This window comes from Myotis yumanensis, unplaced genomic scaffold (assembly GCF_028538775.1).
Source record: "Myotis yumanensis isolate MYYU_CA2020_CCGP unplaced genomic scaffold, mMyoYum1.0.hap1 SCAF_13, whole genome shotgun sequence".
Taxonomy (NCBI): domain Eukaryota; kingdom Metazoa; phylum Chordata; class Mammalia; order Chiroptera; family Vespertilionidae; genus Myotis; species Myotis yumanensis.
The window spans coordinates 22,472,083-22,489,204 of NW_027223764.1; the positions used below are offsets into that span (position 1 = coordinate 22,472,083).

General features: G+C 50.5%; 1 protein-coding gene across 40 annotated transcripts in view; it reads left to right on the forward strand.

Annotated features, from left to right (window-relative positions):
* The window catches only part of SORBS1 (sorbin and SH3 domain containing 1), a 217,758-nt gene that overhangs the window by 176,871 nt on the left and 23,765 nt on the right, over positions 1 to 17,122 (forward strand). For 31 of the 40 annotated variants that reach the window (XM_070432621.1, XM_070432622.1, XM_070432623.1 and 28 more), the window contains 6 exons: positions 2,865 to 3,037; positions 5,658 to 5,743; positions 8,737 to 8,904; positions 12,843 to 12,889; positions 15,902 to 16,016; positions 16,151 to 16,276. In XM_070432621.1, the coding sequence (XP_070288722.1) occupies positions 2,865 to 3,037; positions 5,658 to 5,743; positions 8,737 to 8,904; positions 12,843 to 12,889; positions 15,902 to 16,016; positions 16,151 to 16,276 (715 nt within the window). Of the gene's footprint in view, positions 1 to 2,864; positions 3,038 to 3,541; positions 5,015 to 5,657; positions 5,744 to 8,736; positions 8,905 to 12,842; positions 12,890 to 15,901; positions 16,017 to 16,150; positions 16,277 to 17,122 lie in introns of all 40 variants that reach the window. The other 9 variants (XM_070432637.1, XM_070432644.1, XM_070432658.1 and 6 more) reach the window with 2 other exon arrangements.

The window sequence follows — 17,122 nt, forward strand, 5'->3', positions numbered from 1 at the left end:
ATAATGGGTGGAATAAAGCCAGAAAATGGGGTGGCGTTGGGGGCGGGGTGAGTTCTGACAGCGGGTGAGGTAGGGGAGGGGGAGGTGTGAGGTCCGCAGCTGGTGTCATGGCCGAGAAGTTAGGAGGAACGAGGGGAGATGGGTCGGTCGTTCTGGCTGAGGCCACGGCAGTTTAAGGACAGCGGGGTGGAAGCCACTGTCAGAGTCGCTCTGTGCTGAGGTCTGGTCGCCCCAAACCAGAGCTTTGGAGGTGCTCCTCTCACAAAAGCGACCTCGGTCCCACAGCTGTGTTGGTTGGCAGGCCTGAAGGACGCCTGTCCATGGGTCTGTCTGCAGATGGAATGGACAGAGGAGACACGGGCTTCAGCTGAAGGACAAAATCAGGAACTGCAGCCAAAAAGAGAGTGTGGATGGCGAAAGGGAAGTTTCGAAAAGAGGCACATTTCTTTTCAATTAGGAAGTCCAAAGGGAATGCCAGGTTAGATGACTTGTACTGGTCTAAACCGGCATGGACAGCTTGCTAGTCTCCTGAAGCCCCCCCCCCCACCCCCACCCCCAACTAGAGTGAGTGGCTTTGGTCTGTCAGAACCGGGGACATCTGTGAATGCCCTGCAGGCAGAAGCCAGAGAGCCCAGAGCTGCGTGGGTGGCAGCCCTGTCCCTTGCCCAGCCTCTTCACCTGGGAAAGCCATGCCTTTTTGTCTCCAGGTGGGAGTGGGCCTCCAGGCAGGGCCCCGGCACCAGGAAGGACAGCCAGCCTGAGCCCAGGCCACCGGCCACCTCGATCCTGCAGCCCTTCTCTCTCCACTGCTCCGACGGCCTGAGGTCACTGACGTCAGTAGCTCAGAGCCCCAAGTAAATGTGACATAGTTCTTACACTTGCAGAAGAATTCCTAAGTACGTCGTTTCACAAATCAAACCATATTCTTTGTTGTTATTGTTGTTAATCCGCACCTGGGGATATTTTTCCATTTTTTAAAGAGAATGGAAGGGAGAGGGAAAGACAGAGAGCAACTAAACATTGACTGGTTGCCTCCCGCATGTACCCTAACCAGGGCCAGGGATTGACACCAGAATTGAACCCGGGACCCTCCCCCTCGCTATGGTTCAAAACATATTCTTAATCAGATCACATGGGCCAAATTTGCTTTCAGAAAATGTGACCTTTTATTCATTCAGCAAATACATGCTGAGTGTCCTCATGGGCCCTATAGTCCTGTGGGCTCTTAGAAACCAGGGCATGGCCTGGGGGGAGGCCACCCGGGCTGCTCTGTGGGCTCACTCCGCCGCCTGCCTGTATGTTCTCAGCTGTGAGGGTTGATTCTCTTCCCTTAGATTCCATTTCCGTGGTGTGCGAGCCTGGGCTCGGGGGGGGGGGGGGGGGGGGGGGAGGGGGGGCACTGCCTCCACAGTTGTGGGGAGATGTTCTAGAACAGTGGCTGAGAGCTCCGAAAAAGGGAGGAATGGGGTTGTTTGTGAGGATCAGAGGAATTCTGTTGTGATCGCTGGGGAAAGGGAAGGCAGGGGACAGATGTGGATAAAGCAGATGCAGCCCAATGGACCTGGGCGGGGGGGCGGGCACATCGGTGTTCACTATTACAGCTCCTTAAGCATTTCTATGCACGTGATAATATTCATAATAAAATATTGGGATGAAGCATCCACCGAGCTGTTGACATCTTTAGAGCTGAGAATTCCAGCAAACGGAGCTCAGTAGGACCGAGCAGCAGCCTGGCCAAGGCCTGGGCACGTCTGCGGGGAAGGAGTCCTTCCCTATCTGTGCCTGTGCATCCATCTGTCAGTGTGTCTGCGGGTGAGGACGCAGGACACTGGGCCTCGGGAAGGGGCGGTTCAGTGTGAGTGTTCTTCATCCTTTCTGGGGCCCACCTCATTCCAAAAAGGATTTGTGGGAACTTGCAAAAATACCCAGGACTTCAACAAGATAAAAGTAAGTGAAGGCTATGTCAGTGAGTGAAGGATGTATCGATAGGTGAGCCTCATAACATAGCATCATGTTCTGAGTATGAATCTTGAAAGCAGTGGGTGCAGAGGTGGCTGGCACCGCGAAAGCATGGAGAACCCAGGTTCCCTTTCACTTAGTGGCTGACTGTCCTGGAGCCCCAGCTGGGCCTCCTCTTTTCATGGTTGATTTTAATGCTTCATTGGCCAAAGAAAAATAACCCAGAAATCTAAGTCCAACTTTAAGTTGGACTTAAAGTTGCCAACACTGGTCGGAGGCTCCACTTACGTTATTTTTATACATACATATATTTTATTGATTTCAGGGAGGGAGGGAGGGAGGGAGAGAGAGAGAGAGAGAGAGAGAGAGGCATCAATGATGAGAGAATCATTGATCAGCTGCCTCCTACATGCCTCACACTGGAGATCGAGCCCACAACCCAATGTGCCCTGACTGGGAATCGAACCGTGACGTTCTGGTCCATAGATCGACAGTCAACCACTGAGCCACGCCAGCCGGCCTCCAACTATATTCGTGACTGCCCCATCCTGTGTGCAGCACCTGGGCCACAGCATCTCTTGCCCTGCCCTCCCCACCTCCTAATCTTATCTCCTACCCCCTGCCCCAGCCGTGTTTCTCAGTTATTCTGCGAAAGCACAAATCAGTCATTCAATTAGGGCAGTTCGCTATCTGGACAAGGGGCTCCCGTGGGCCTGCCTTGCCTGTCAAACTCGACCTCTGCGTAGGAATGCTCCTTAGAAAGGGCGGTGCTTGGTTAGAAAGCCGGAAAGTGTGTTTCTTACCCTCAGCTGGAAATGTACCTTTTAGACAAATGTTAAAATACTAACTCCTATTCTTTTTCTCCCCCCTCTTCTCTCTTCCTTTTAAAATTACATTGTTCTTAGTATATATTCTTCCAACTTCCACGCAGTGAAGAGGGAATCCGATGGGGCTCCCGGCGACCTCGGGAGCCTGGAGAATGAGAGGCAGATTTATAAAAGCGTCCTGGAAGGTGGAGACATCCCTCTCCAGGGCCTCAGTGGGCTCAAGCGCCCGTCCAGCTCGGCCTCCACGAAAGGTAACCCCGCGAAGCCTGCAGGCCTCTCGCCTGTCTGCCTCATCGGGTGTCTCTCCCGTCCACACTGTCACCGGGGTGTTGGCAGGGGTGAACCTCCAGCTACTGGAATCACTTTTGTCTTGTGCGGGTCCACTTCCAGGCCTTTGAGCCGTCCTAGTCCCCTCCCCCCGTTTCTCACCGGCCATTTTTCTTTCTGGTATGAATAGTTCTCCTTCCTTTAATCCCCGGCCTTGCTCTCCCTGAAGCATCTCTCTCTCTCTTTTGTTCTGATCCCCTTTTCTTAGAAACTAGCTGAGCTTTAGCCTTTCCTGACTAGCAAGGTGGCCATTTTTTTGTTGCATTTTGCACCTGCTTTGCAGCACAGATTATTTTGCTTCTGGACATCGACTGGAAATTTAAAATAAAAACACCTATGACAAATGAGCATGTTACCTCTCCCTTTTTTTTAGCAGCTTTCAGCTTTAACCTAATGGGTCTGTTTATTTTATTCTGCATGCTTTCCAGTGGATCGTAAAGGTGGGAATGCTCACATGATTTCTTCATCTTCAGTTCATAGCCGAACGGTTAACACTAGCAATGCCTTAGGCCCTGTGTGTAAGCACAAGAAACCCCTGTCTGCTGCAAAAGCCTGCATTTCAGAAATCCTCCCCTCCAAGTTCAAGCCCAGGCTCTCCGCTCCCAGCGCTCTTTTGCAGGAACAGAAGAGTGTCCTGTTGCCATCAGAAAAGGCTCAGAGCTGTGAGAACCTTTGTGTTTCCGTTTCTTTGAACGGTTCCAAGAGAGGGCTCCCCCTCCAGGTGGGTGGGAGCATCGAGAACCTGCTCATGCGCTCCCGGCGGGATTACGACAGCAAGTCGAGCAGCACCCTGAGCCTGCAGGAGTACGGCTCCAGCGCCAGGAGGCCCTGCCCGCTCTCGAGGAAGGCAGGGATGCAGTTCACCATGCTCTACCGGGACATGCACCAGATCAACCGAGCCGGCCTCTTCCTGGGCTCTGCCGCCTCCTCCAGCGTGCGGGACCTCGCCTCCCATTTCGAGAGGAGCAGCCTGGCCCTGGCCAGGGGCGAGCTGGGCCCCAGCCAGGAGGGCTCGGAGCACATCCCCAAGCACACCGTCTCCTCCCGCATCACGGCCTTTGAGCAGCTGATCCAGCGGTCACGGTCCATGCCGTCCCTGGACCTGTCGGGCAGGCTGAGCAAGTCCCCCACACCCGTGCTGTCCCGGAGCGGCCTGACCGCAGCCCGCTCCGCCGAGTCCCTCCTGGAGTCCACCAAGCTCCGGCCCCGGGAGGTGGACGGGATGAACCCCGGGGGGGTCTATGCCTCCCCCACGTGCAGCCGCATGGTGGACTCCCCCTTGGGGTTCAGGGGCCTGGCGCCCTCTGAGCCCCTCTCCACCTGCTCCGACGAGCTTGACCACTGCTCCAACGTCTCCAGTGATAGCAGGGAGGGCAGCGGCGGCAGCGTTCACGGAGACTTCCCCAAACACCGCCTCAACAAGTGCAAGGGCACCTGCCCGGCCTCCTACACCCGCTTCACCACCATCCGCAAGCACGAGCAGCAGGCCTCCCGGCAGCCCGACTGGCGCCCGGACTGCAGAGGGGACCGCAGCGCGCTCCTCAGGAACATCTACCTGATGAGCCCCCTCCCCTTCCGGCTGAAAAAGCCCCTCCAGCACCACCCCAGGCAGCCTGCCCCCGGGGACTTCTCAGGCCCCCCGGCGGGCCGGAAGCCAGACCTCCCCGGTCAGCCCCAGCAGGACGAGCCCCGCGCCGGGGGGAAGCCCTCGGTGCCCAAGCGCCTGTCTTCCCGACACACCATGGCCAGGCTGGGCCGGACCGCAGAGCCCCTTCAGGAGAGACCCGCGGTCCCAGAGGACTGCCCGGGGGCCTTTGATAATGGGAACCCTATGCCGTACTCAGACCACAGCCTGGACAGAAACAACAACCCACCCAGTGAACTGGGACCATCCCACGGAGGTGGCCTTTTGTGTATTTGCCCAGTCTCAGCTCCTGTCTCCACTCTGCTTGCTCTGTCCCCTCCTCCTGTGTGCCCTTGGTGCTCATTTTCTGGTCTGTCCTTTGTTTTCTGTTTGTTTTGCTTGGCAATTAATCATGGCTCGTAGTGGCTGCACTTCTTCAAAAACAAAGCCCCCATGTCATCTAGACTAACCACCAAACTCTGTTTCGAAAGAAAAATTGGCCGTTTAGCTCATCTGAGAAATTGGCTCATTTGAACCCTTGCGCCCCTTGCAGTTTGCACCAACCCCGACTCGCCGTGGTTTTTTGAGAGGCAGCCGCTCTCGGTGGCCTGTGTGTGTGTGTGTACAGTGTGTCCCTGTGAGATCCTGCACGCCTCTGAGCAGGGACACTTGTCCGAGAAGGTCCTCTCTTTTTGCTCACCTTTTGCCTTGTAATGAGTTTTGTATTACACTAGTTCGCAAGTGAATCCAAAACGTGGGGGGAATTCGAGGGTTCTTTCCTTCAGAATTCGATCATTGATCACTGGTCTCTACAACTGTAAAAAATCTGCTATTTAGAATGGATGAAAGGTGAAATCTTTTCCCAGTTTGGTTTCCCACTAAATCTTTGCCTGTTTTAATTCTACTTTGTTCTTTTGAAGATTCAGAATCACCAAGACATTTTATACCAGCTGACTACTTGGAATCCACAGAAGAATTCATCCGAAGGCGTCATGATGATAAAGAAGTAAGTGCCATCTCTAAAATCTCTTGGCTTTGGGCAGAGAAAAATATGAAGGAAGTAAACATCCCAGATATCCGCCAGAGAGATGACGTGGCCTAGCATTTGGAAGCCAAGATTAGCTTTGTCAGAAGTGACTTTTTATATGACATTGGCGCAGTCAGGCCTCTTGCGGTCCACTTTCCCTTAAAGTAGATTTTCTCAAGGCACTGGGCTCTGAACGCCACGCTGCCCCCCAGGAGGTCCAAGAAGAGGTGGCCCACCCTGTATTGCTCTTTGCTCTTTCATCCCTCCGCCAGACCCCGGCCTTATTATCCTCTAGGGAAATCCTCTCACATGTTTCTCCAGTACTGCCATCCCTCTGTTGGCACCAAGCACAGTTCATGTTGGGAAGGGTGCAGTAGGAGGAAGCGGAAACTGGAGAAGAATAATGACCATGATACATACTGTGGTCACTAAAAGGCAACCATTTGATGTTGCCTTTGTACTCAGAAGAAGAGATGCCCCAATAAACGTTGCTAAACTCCCACCAAGAGCTTCAGGCTGAGCCCTTTCCTTGCAGCTGTGGGGGCATGACTGACAGGGCAGGGAAAGCAGTGCGTTCCCTTGGGATGTAGGAGGTGGCCGCTCTGCCTATCCGTTGACGGCCACATCACAGCGTCTGTTATGACGCAGTGTTGGTACGAGGCGTGCTTTCTAGACTTTGTGTGCCCAGGAGAATGGGTCCTGTGGATGAAACAGGCTGCAGTGCCTGTTCCTGTCGTGAGTGAAGAGCTGGAAGAACGGCTGGAGCCTGGCGGCAGGAGGTGGAGGGTGTTCATGTCTACGCAGCTCTTCCTTTCTCTGCAAAGTCTGAAGTCCCTGGTTCTGTTTCATGGTGGTTTCAGGGTTTGGGTGGGTTTTCCTTAAGGATTTCGGGTGAGGCCAACTTTGAGGAGAGCCGGGTGGTGCGACAAAAGACAGAAAAGACATGTTCTCCCCTCTCCGGGCATAACGCAGGCAGTGCTCAGTGAGACACTGGCACGTGTCCATGGGAAGAAAGAAGAGGAAGAATCTGATGTAAAGAGCAGTTTGTAATAACCAGGTGAAACGCTCAGACACCATGAGTGTCATGAGGCCACAGAGCAGATTCGGTTCTCTCACCATCACTGAGCCACAGGAGCGGCCCTGCGGGCCGGAAGCTGTGGTGGAGGAGGGCATTCCAACTCACTGTGTAGACCAAGTCCCCAGCACGGAAGGTTTTGTGATAGAACGCTGCCTGCCCCCCGGGAGGCATATTTCACGTAGTTGGTTTAGCCGTTTGGTATATTCAGAGGTGCATTCAGAAGGTGAGCAGCTCGTTTCCTGAACTGCTCAAAAGCCCTTAAAAACTATGTCTTTCCCCAGGGTATTGGCTGGTGTGGTGAAACTGCGGGGCAGGTGGGTTTATCGAGGTCAGATCCAAGTGCTCCGTTCCCTGTCCACCTTCACTGGCTTCGTGTGACCTGGGCCAGACCACCAGAGGCCTGGCCTCAGCGTCGGTCCCTTCCCACGGCTCCAGGGAAAGCACACTCCCAGCTCATGGGTATCAGTGCTGGCGTGTTTCTAGCAAATGCTTTCTTATCCACATTGATGATGGTGGCATTTCAGGAAATGGTCATGTCAGCCCTGGCAGGGACATTCGTGGTCACCAGTCACCTCCTTGCTCATCCAGGAAGGGACTGGGAGAGGGTGGTGGTTGCCAGGGCCACATCCACGCTGCCTTATACCCGAGGGAGAGCTGGAAACCAGGGCTCCATGTGCTTGCAAAGCACCTCCTTGTCTTTTCTTATTTAATCTTCACAACACCTTACCCGAGCATTGGAAATCCCACGACCTTTGGTGAGTCGTTACTTTATTATTTGTGACCCTGGAAAAATAGGAAAATTGGGCCCACCGTCATTTGGGGCTAGGTGTCACAGGCATTTAATTTCCTTCTGAAAAAAGTCTAATGTTTTATTAAGAACGTAGGAATCGTCAGTTATAATTAATGCTTTTCCTACAAAAAAAAAAGTTAATCCCAAGGATGTATGTTTGGTATGAAATAGGAAAACACATTAAAGTTCTATTCCATAGGGTCATTTCAGTAGGCAATGAGGAAATGCAACATTGTTTAGTTATTTTAAAAGATCTTTCAAAATAGAAATAGATGCCTATTTCCTTAATTTAGGGGAGAATGTTTCTTCTAAACACAAGTACCATCATTCTTAGTTTATCTTCTGTATTTATAGTCTACAAATTAAACTCACTTTCACTTCACCTAATGAAGAAACAGTTATCTTTAAAAGTATAGCAAGAAAGTAACTGATGCTCTGTCAGTCAAACATAGCCTTGGCTGAGGCCTCCCAAAAACTGTGCCCAGAGAAAAGATCGCTGGCCTAGGAGAAGAGGAGCTGTTTGCTGAAATGGCAGCTCCACTCTGTCAAGCATCTTAGAGTAACAGACATAGGAAGCACAAAAATGACCTTGTTGCCCTTGACCCCTCAGAGTAAAAGCCCATAGCAGGTGTAATAAGTCAGATATGGGTAGAGGAGTCAGCCAGCCCTGGTCCCACCGTGGGAACAGCTGTGGGAACGCATCGCTGAAGGACAGCACTTCAGCCTCCTGCCGCCAGCCCAGCATGCGTACGAATGCATGGATACACCTGGGTCACCTGGCCTTGCTGCCGCGTGTAAGGAGGTAGGGGGCTGTAGGCTGAGCCGGGGGCAGGTTGCAGACAGTGTAACTGTGTGGACTTCATCCTTCGCTGTGTCCCAGTGTCCCCTGGTTTCTCCTGTGCAGGGTTGTCTCCTTCCTATGCAGAGTGGCGCCAGGGGGTGGTCATAGCGGAACATGTAGTTGTGGCCATAAAGCCCTTCCAGCATCTAACCCTTAATTTCCTCCTATTGACCTGGCACCTTTTCCTCAGTTGTTTTTGTTGGCAGTTTTCCAATGCCCTGGACCAGATGATTCACTGCCCATTTTATGCAATTTCATGGCAGAAACTTTTAGCGGACCAGCGACGACTTAAGCGCGAGCAAGAAGAGGCCGATATTGCAGCTCGGCGCCACACGGGCGTCATTCCAACGCACCATCAGTTTATCACTAATGAGCGCTTTGGGGACCTCCTCAATATAGACGATACGGCAAAAAGGAAATCTGGGTCAGAGGTCTGTTTTGGTCGCCTCGATCTGCTGCTTGACCCAAAGCCATATTTGCCTCCCCTCAGCATTGCCCGCTGTAGGCCGAATTAGTTCTGTCATCCTGGCTTCCCTAGGCTCGCTTTGGCTCGCTGTGGCTGGCCCGTGGACATGAGTCCCATCATGTCCTGCACTCTGTATGTTCAAGCATGCCTGGCTGCGGGACCGGGATCTGCTGGCACACGCCCTCTGCATGCCTAGAGCATCGGCTGCCTCCATGCGTCCAGTCCTCTACATCCTGCCTTTCATCGTGATACCATGTTGCCTGTGCATTCTGCTTAGAAACCTTAGACCTTAGTCCCTGTGTGTTAGCTTCCGTGTGGACAAGGACAAGGTTCTTCTAAGAGATGGTTGAGTGAAACTTAAGTTACAAAAGTTAGCTAGCAATGCATCTTTTACACCAACCTCGAAACTTTAGTCCCGTTAACATTGAACTATCAGAGCACCATGCTGCCTCTCAGTGGTACAATGAGGTACTCGGATAAAGTGCCCAGCAGTACTGCAGCCTCACTGGCGAATTTTGAAATGAGTTTTGCAGCGGGGTGAGCTCATGGAGGGTGAGAGGCGTTTCATTTGTTCCCTTAATTTTGACATTTCTCAGCCGAGATTATGCAACTTAATATTATAAAACAAACGAAGAAGCACAAAGCTTTGAAGTGATGTTGTTCAGGCCTCGGCCTCCTCCCCCTCCCCTGAGGTCGGCATGTTGAAATCCTGGTGCTGCCAAGGCTGCCTCTTGTGCCAGTTTGTTTTGCCACGTGACCCTCCAGTGGCCCTGCTGAGGTTGGCTCCTTTCGGGGACCTGAGTGTCTGGGGCTTGGGGGTATAGAAATGAGTTACACCCAAAGTATATTCCGTTTTATCATCTTTCAATATAATAGTAGGTTAATACTCATTTTTCTATCTTTTGAGTGACAGAGGTGGCACTCGCTAGTGGTCAAATTGTCTGGGAAGAAGAGATAGAGAAAAGGAGGAGCCAGATTAGAAGACGGGAAACTAGAGAGGGGACAGAGACTCTAACATGATGGGAAAAGGTCATAAGGAAGAGGCAGAAGTTCACAAGGTTGATCAGTTTCAAGGGAAGGATGCCCCGTGGTCCTCTTGTACCAGCTCCTCAAAGCCCTGTTCTGAGGCTGCAACGTGGCTGGTCCTCCTTCCTGGGTGGGCTCGCTCGAGAGTGGTGGGAGAAGGGAACACACCAAAGCACCGAGGCCTGCACACTCACACAGATGACAGCACACGTGCGTGAGAATGCGGCTGGGGTAGAATAACCATGGACAGAGGCAGGCACAGTGCCCAGCCCGCCTTCCTCCCTCCAGAGCAGTGGTTCTCACACCTGAGTTCTCGAATCCCCTAGGGTCATGGTCGGCAAACTGCGGCTCACGAGCCACATGCAGCTCTTTGGCCCCTTGAGTGTGGCTCTTCCTAAGCCTTAGAAGTACCCTAATTAAGTTAATAACAATGTACCTACCTATATAGTTTAAGTTTAAAAATTTTGGCTCTCAAAAGAAATTTCAATCGTTGTACTGTTGATATTTGGCTCTGTTGACTAATGAGTTTGCTGACCACTGCCCTAGGGGCTTGTTAACATACAGGTGGCTGGGCTCCATCCACAAAGTGTCTGATTCTGGCATGGGGCCTGCGAGTGTGCATTTCTAACCAGTTCCCAAGTGACGTTGTGATACCGGTTTAGGGACCACACTTAGAAAATCACTGCCCTCGATGTGGGCCGACAGACATAAGAAAACAGATACCAACAAGTCCCAGGGCACCGGGCTGTGCAGACACACTTCAGACCCATCAGGCAGACCTTGGGTGACCACTGGTTCTGAGCAAGTCCCTGTGGGGAGGCGGGACCCAGACTCAGACTGTGCCCTTGGGAAGCTGGCAGTCCAGCAGAAGAGGCCCCCTCCAAACAGGTGTCTCTGTGGTAGGAACGGGTGTCTCTGCTGTGGTAAGTAGCACAGCGCATGGGAGCCAGAGGATTCAGCCCCACGAAGATTAGGAAGATAGAGAGAGATGCTTGTACAAGCAACGGTGACTCAGGTATTGCGTCCCAACAGATCAATGGAATCAGTATTGCTCAACGTTGAGTGATATATGGGTTTCCTTTAATGAAAAAAAGGAAGTTCAACCCCCAGTTTTGACCTAAGCCAATTGAGGAATTAAACAGTAAATACACACCTGTACAACTTTATTCATTTAACTGTAGGTCATACCACTTTGCGTGAGCTCTGTTGCCACCCCAAGTGTGCAGATGGCGCTGTTTAGTGCAAATATTTACATCACCCAGTTCTAGCGCTAGCTGTCAAGGGTGGCCACCACTTTCATTGCAGTCACTGCTATGTTTGTCCTTACAGTTTTGGTCATTTTCTCTTGTCATTTATCATCAACCCCATATCCGTTCTTTTCTTGTTTGCCCACAGCTGTTCAGTTATGCCCCTTGGTCACAGACACAATGCAGGCATTGAAATTGTGTAGCATTGGTTGTAAGGTCATCCTTCAATTGACCTCTAATATGCATGTCTGTAGATAGAAGGATGGAAGCATCAGCATTAAGATGAAAAATAAAAAATTCCTTTGGAGAATTCATGCCCTTAAGAAGATCCCTCCAAGACCCCAGCTTGAGGAGCCTGGCCACACGGGGCATCTCACTGAGGGATCGGGATCTAGGGTCGCCCATCTCCCCTGAACTTTGACCATGGCCTCTAATACTGAAGAGGAAGTGTGCGGTTTAATTTCCATCACATTGTTCCCCTAGACCAGGTGGTCATGGAGTCAGATCTATATTGGCAGCTACATTGCTCACATGACTTCTCTCCCCTCCTTTTTTTTAATTAGTAAAAATAACTACTTTTAATGGTGGGGAAGACAGATGTGCAAATACATATGGGGGTAAGTAAAGGTGAGCTTTTTGCTCTTTTTGCCAGAATTGGAAATGAAAAAATTCCAGACAGAGAAGGCAGTTTAGCCAAGGTGTGGCAAACAGACTTGCCTGACGGGAAGAGTGTAATAAGAGATAAAGGCCATTAGGTGTGAGGGGGGAGACATTACCCACAGCCTTAACAACACTTAGGAATTGAGATTTGAACTGAGGGCAGTTGAGAACCTCAGCCAACTTCAAAGCAAGGAAGTGATGTGATGGAAGCATTTGAGGAATGTTCTTTGTGCTCCTGAGTGACAGCAGATTAGAGCGGAGAGAAGTGAAGTCAAAGGAAGCTTTGTGCCTGTGAACCAGAGTCAGACCTGAGTGGGGAGGGAGGGAGAGGGAAGCTGGCTGACTTCATGGCAGACGGACAAAGGAGGGGAGACGGGCCAAGGGTGCACCCAGGCCTGGAGTCTGGAAGGAGAGAGCCACCCGATAGGCAGGGAAGCCTTGGAGAAAGCATGAGCGCAGGGCCCACTTCCTCTGGCTTGTGGGTGATCTCGGAGGCCATGAGAAAGGTACGGAGTTGAAGATGACGTGAAAGGTGAATCGGGGTTTCATCCACTTGCAGATGGTAATTTAAGTCAGGCAAACAGAGGAGGTAAGAGTAAGACGGTCACAATTCCCACACAGTAAGACTTCTGGCTAACTCCCTTTTTGTTTTTTATTAGTTTGTTTTGTTTTGCTTTTAATAGCCATGGTCAGCTGTGGGGAACTAGAACGTCAGCTTTGGGACTTTTGTCACCACCTCCTCCCCAAATCTGGCCCTCCTTAGGGAGAGGCTCATGCATGACGTAGCTGACCAAACATCCACCTAGTGTTCTGCTGAGGTCAGACGAGAGGAATCCTGCCCAGATGTGTACCCCAGAATGAACTGGTTAGAGTGCGTCTTTCTGCTTTGCTTTCCGGAAACGCGTGAAAATGTGTCCTTTCCATTGTACATGAATTGTGATTTTAACTTGACATTGTTTCTTGTGTTTAGATGAGACCTGCCAGAGCCAAATTTGACTTTAAAGCTCAGACACTGAAGTAAGTGCCACTGGTCCTATTTGTCTGTCATTTTAACTGCCTCTCTGAAACACAGATGTCCACTTAGAGAGGAGAGCTGGAGAAGTCACAGTGATGAAAACCAGTCGTTTATGGCGCTTGCCGTGTGCTGAGCACTGTTCTGAGTGCTTTGCGCTGTATTATGCTATGGCACAGGTTACGCTGTGGCCCTGTGAGGTCGGTACTGTTATCCCTTTGTATCGATGGGGAAACTGAGGAACTGCAAGGGTAAGGGACTTTCCCAGGCTGGTCAGTGATGGAATCAGGATTCAAATCCCTGCCTCCTCCTCTACAGGGATTCAGTTTGCTTGATGACGTGGGGGCTCCCTCTGACCCAACCTCTCTCTGGAGGGAACCAGAGCCAGTCTCTAGGAAGATAACTTTATCAGTTTCGCTGCTATAACCTGAGAGGTTAAAGGCACAGATGACCAGCATTTCTCCAAGTATGTGTCTCAGAGTGCTCCGTCATAGAAAGGAGCCTGGGACCACCCCACCGTGTCTGTCCCTCCCGCCTGCCCTTGAAGAGAGACTTTGCTGTTGGCACATGTCTGGCTCTAGAAGTCCTTCAATGAAGAAAGAAACCTGATTAGCTTAACTAACCCAAGGCAACCTACATTTAGATGACCAGGAGACCTCTACATCTTCCATAGAATGAAATGGGAGTGCTACCAAAGATGGGGCTCCAAAAGGAACCTGTTCACTTTATGTCTAATTATGGATGAAGGTGGACCAGAGATTTCGCAGGCAGCAGTGGCCAGCAGCCATCCGTTGTCCTGCTGGTGGGAGGCTCCACATCTGATGATGAGGGAGACCTCCCATCCTCAGACACGGAAACTGTGTGTGGAGGCTGCTGGGCCGAGATCTCCAGCACAAACCAGGCCATGACTTCTAGAACCTGGGCGCAAGTCTGGTGCCCTCGGGTATTTGTCATGACACCTCCAGCCCTTTGGCTCAGCAGCTAACAAGAGGCGGTGGCATTATGTCCCAGAAAGAGTATGGGCTTTGGAGTCCTGCCTCTGCCAGTCTTGTCTCTGTGACCATGGCCAAGTCACCAGCCTCTCCCAACTCAAATTTTCTCATCTGTAAAATGGGCATAAAGGTGCCTCTCTTGCAGGGCAACCAAGGTACTACACTTATAAAACATTTTGCATCATGTAACCAGAGAGGGTAACAAAGATTTATAAAATAGGCTTTAGTTTAATCAAGTAGACACCTTCATCCCCCTTTTTTTAATTAAGAAATGTCCATGTAATATTCATTAAGTGGTATTGTATTGATAATAATGCATTTACCACGATTTCATATTTTAAAGTCTTAAAACAATTTTTTTAGAGCAATCCTGTCAAGTAGAACAAATGAGAAATCTGAGGTAAACAGGACCGTCACCACTTCCAACAGTGCGGGCGCTGGAGAGGGCTCCTCCCTCCCGCCTGGCTTTCATCCTGCCCACTGCCGCCAAAACAAGTTCGTGCAGCGTCCCTACAGGCGGCAGTGACAGACCCATAGGCTTGCGTCTTAAACGTCTGCAGTCACTGGGTTCTCTTTTCCCCATAGCATGTTACTCAAAAAAGTTCTTAACAGCGGGGCCCTTACGGCTCCCACCTGCCTGTACAGCTGCAAGTCACTTAGGTGGCAGCGCTGGGCCTGCAGACCCCCAGCACCCGTGGATGTGCCGAGAGTCCTGCTCACCCAGGTGTCCGTGGTCGGGTGTAAAAGGAGGGTGATTTCAGAACATCCCAAGGAGGACTATGGCCAAAATTTGGCCAAACACATTCCTTCTTCCAGAGACAGGTGCCCGGATCCCTTCACAGGCCTCTTTCGGATTAGAGTCCCGTCTACCAATGAGAGACCACAAAGGCTGCCTTGTTCCTTCATCCGGCACAGCGCCGCCTTTGTGTAAGGTTTTCCAGATGTGACCCCATTGTTCAGCCAGCATCTCTCACGTCCATGGGACTTCCCGGCACTGGGCAAAGCAGACACCCCCCTCCAAACTGCAGGCACAGACCTTTCTTTCCTGGCGGTTGGTGTGGCGCAAATGGAAAAGATCTAGGCGTGTGTGCTTTCAAGTCAAGAAAATTTCAAGTTACAATTTTTGTTCTCCTTTTAAGTTCTCGTTTTATGTTATCTTTTTGTTTCTATTTTTTAAGGGAGTCCTGATTAGAGGTTAGCATCATTATTGAGGCAAACAAAGGGATGGATATGGAGAGGTTGGAAAGGGGGCATGAAGAACATTTGAAAATTTACTTTTCTCTCCAAGATCCCTTTATGCTGAAAGGAAATAGCATTTACTGAGTGTTAACTACAAGTCAGGCACTGTGCTGGGTGTTTTATTTGTAGTTTGTTGCTGAATTCTCCAACAACTCTGAGTTAGCTCCTATTTTGATAAAGTATCTCAGAGATAGTATTTCACCCAAGGTTCCAGAGTTAGTAGATGGTATAACTGGCTTTTGAATCCAGATCTGCCTAATTTTAGAGCCTTTCTACTGCACGTTGATGGATGGATGGTGAGATGGATGGAACGATCGAGGATATTGATATTGGAGAAATAATTTGATGATAATTGAAAGCAATGAAGACATGCCTTGGCAGGGCAGAGAAGAGGGTAGAAAAGGCAGTGAAAGTGTCGAGAAGGAAACGTTCGTCATCATTGAATGAACATCATTTAAGACTAATGAGTGCGTTGCTAGGTGTTATGTAAACCGTGAGCATAGCACAGCATTCGCAAAAAGTGCTTGGGGAAACCACAACAAGCTAATAGGCTCCTGAGCACTTTCAAGCGCTGGTCAGTTTGAAAGTTAGCATCCACCCCAGAAAAGCCCAGAAAAGCGCCACAGGTGATGTGACTTCCCGCCTCGGAGGGTTCTCACTTCCAAATACGGAGCCCCACTTGTGTCCTTCGGTCCTTTTGGCCTCAAAGTCTTTTATAAAAATCTACACGTCTTAATCTTACATGCATTGAAACGTCTGCTAAAGTGCATAACCCTCTGTTGACAGGGAGCTTCCTCTGCAAAAGGGAGACATTGTTTACATTTATAAGCAGATCGACCAGAACTGGTACGAAGGCGAGCACCACGGCCGGGTGGGCATCTTCCCGCGCACCTACATCGAGGTACCGCAGCCCCTCTTCCTAGGGAAACGCCGGTCGTGCCCAAAGGGCCACCTGTTCATCGGGAACTTGTGTTTTGTTTCCTCCATTCCTCTCACGTCCCCACTTCTTCCCTTTCACCTCGTTTCCTTTCTCAGCTTCTTCCTCCTGCGGAGAAGGCTCAGCCCAAAAAGTTGACACCGGTGCAGATCTTGGAATACGGAGAAGCTATCGCAAAGTTCAACTTCAATGGGGACACGCAAGTGGAAATGTCCTTCAGGAAGGTGAGCCCTCTCACCCGTGCTTTGGGCCTGTTGGGTGGCCCTGATCTCAGGGCAGGTGGCATTGCAGGGCAGCAACCCCTTAAAGATGTGCCAGTCAAGGGTGCATGAAGGGCAACTGGATAATTTTGAGATAATTTTAAAAATAAACCCTAGGCGAGTGTCAGGGTTTAACTACATTGAGTTCACTGATTACAGACGGCATTTCTGGAATCTTACACACCTTCCACAAACTGTATTCAGTTGGCATTTGTCGAGCACCTAATGATGTGATAGGCGCTGTGTAGGTGACTAGGTTTTACATCACAGGTTCTGGCCTAGTCGAGAAAAGCAAGTCTTGACACCAGGAGAAGTTTGAAAAACTGAAGCCAAAAGTCACAGGTTCTCAGCTGTGCAGCTTTTGGGGAGTTAAATAATTTTTCCGAGCCATCATTTCTTTATATGTAAAACTAGAGGCCCGATGCATGAAATTCGTGCAAGCGGTTCGGCCCTCACAGCTGTGGCGGCTTGCCTTGGCCTTGCAGCCCCGGCTTCGTTTGGAAGGTCTTCCAGAAGACATCCGGAAGGCCATTAGGCCGTCTGGTCTAATTAGCATATTATGCTTTTATCATTATAGATGAAGATAAGTGGCTCTCCTAGAGCTGTTACAAGAGGATTACATGAAACAACGTTTAGCATCTAGTTGGTACTCAGTAAGCAGGAGATGATGCCAGTATTATCATCCATTATTGCCTTCAAGGAGCTGAGCATGCTTATTTTATATTATTATTGATTTTTAGAGGAAGGGAAGGGAGAGAGAGAGAAAGAAACACCCATGTGAGAGTGAAACATCCATTGGCTGCCTCCTGC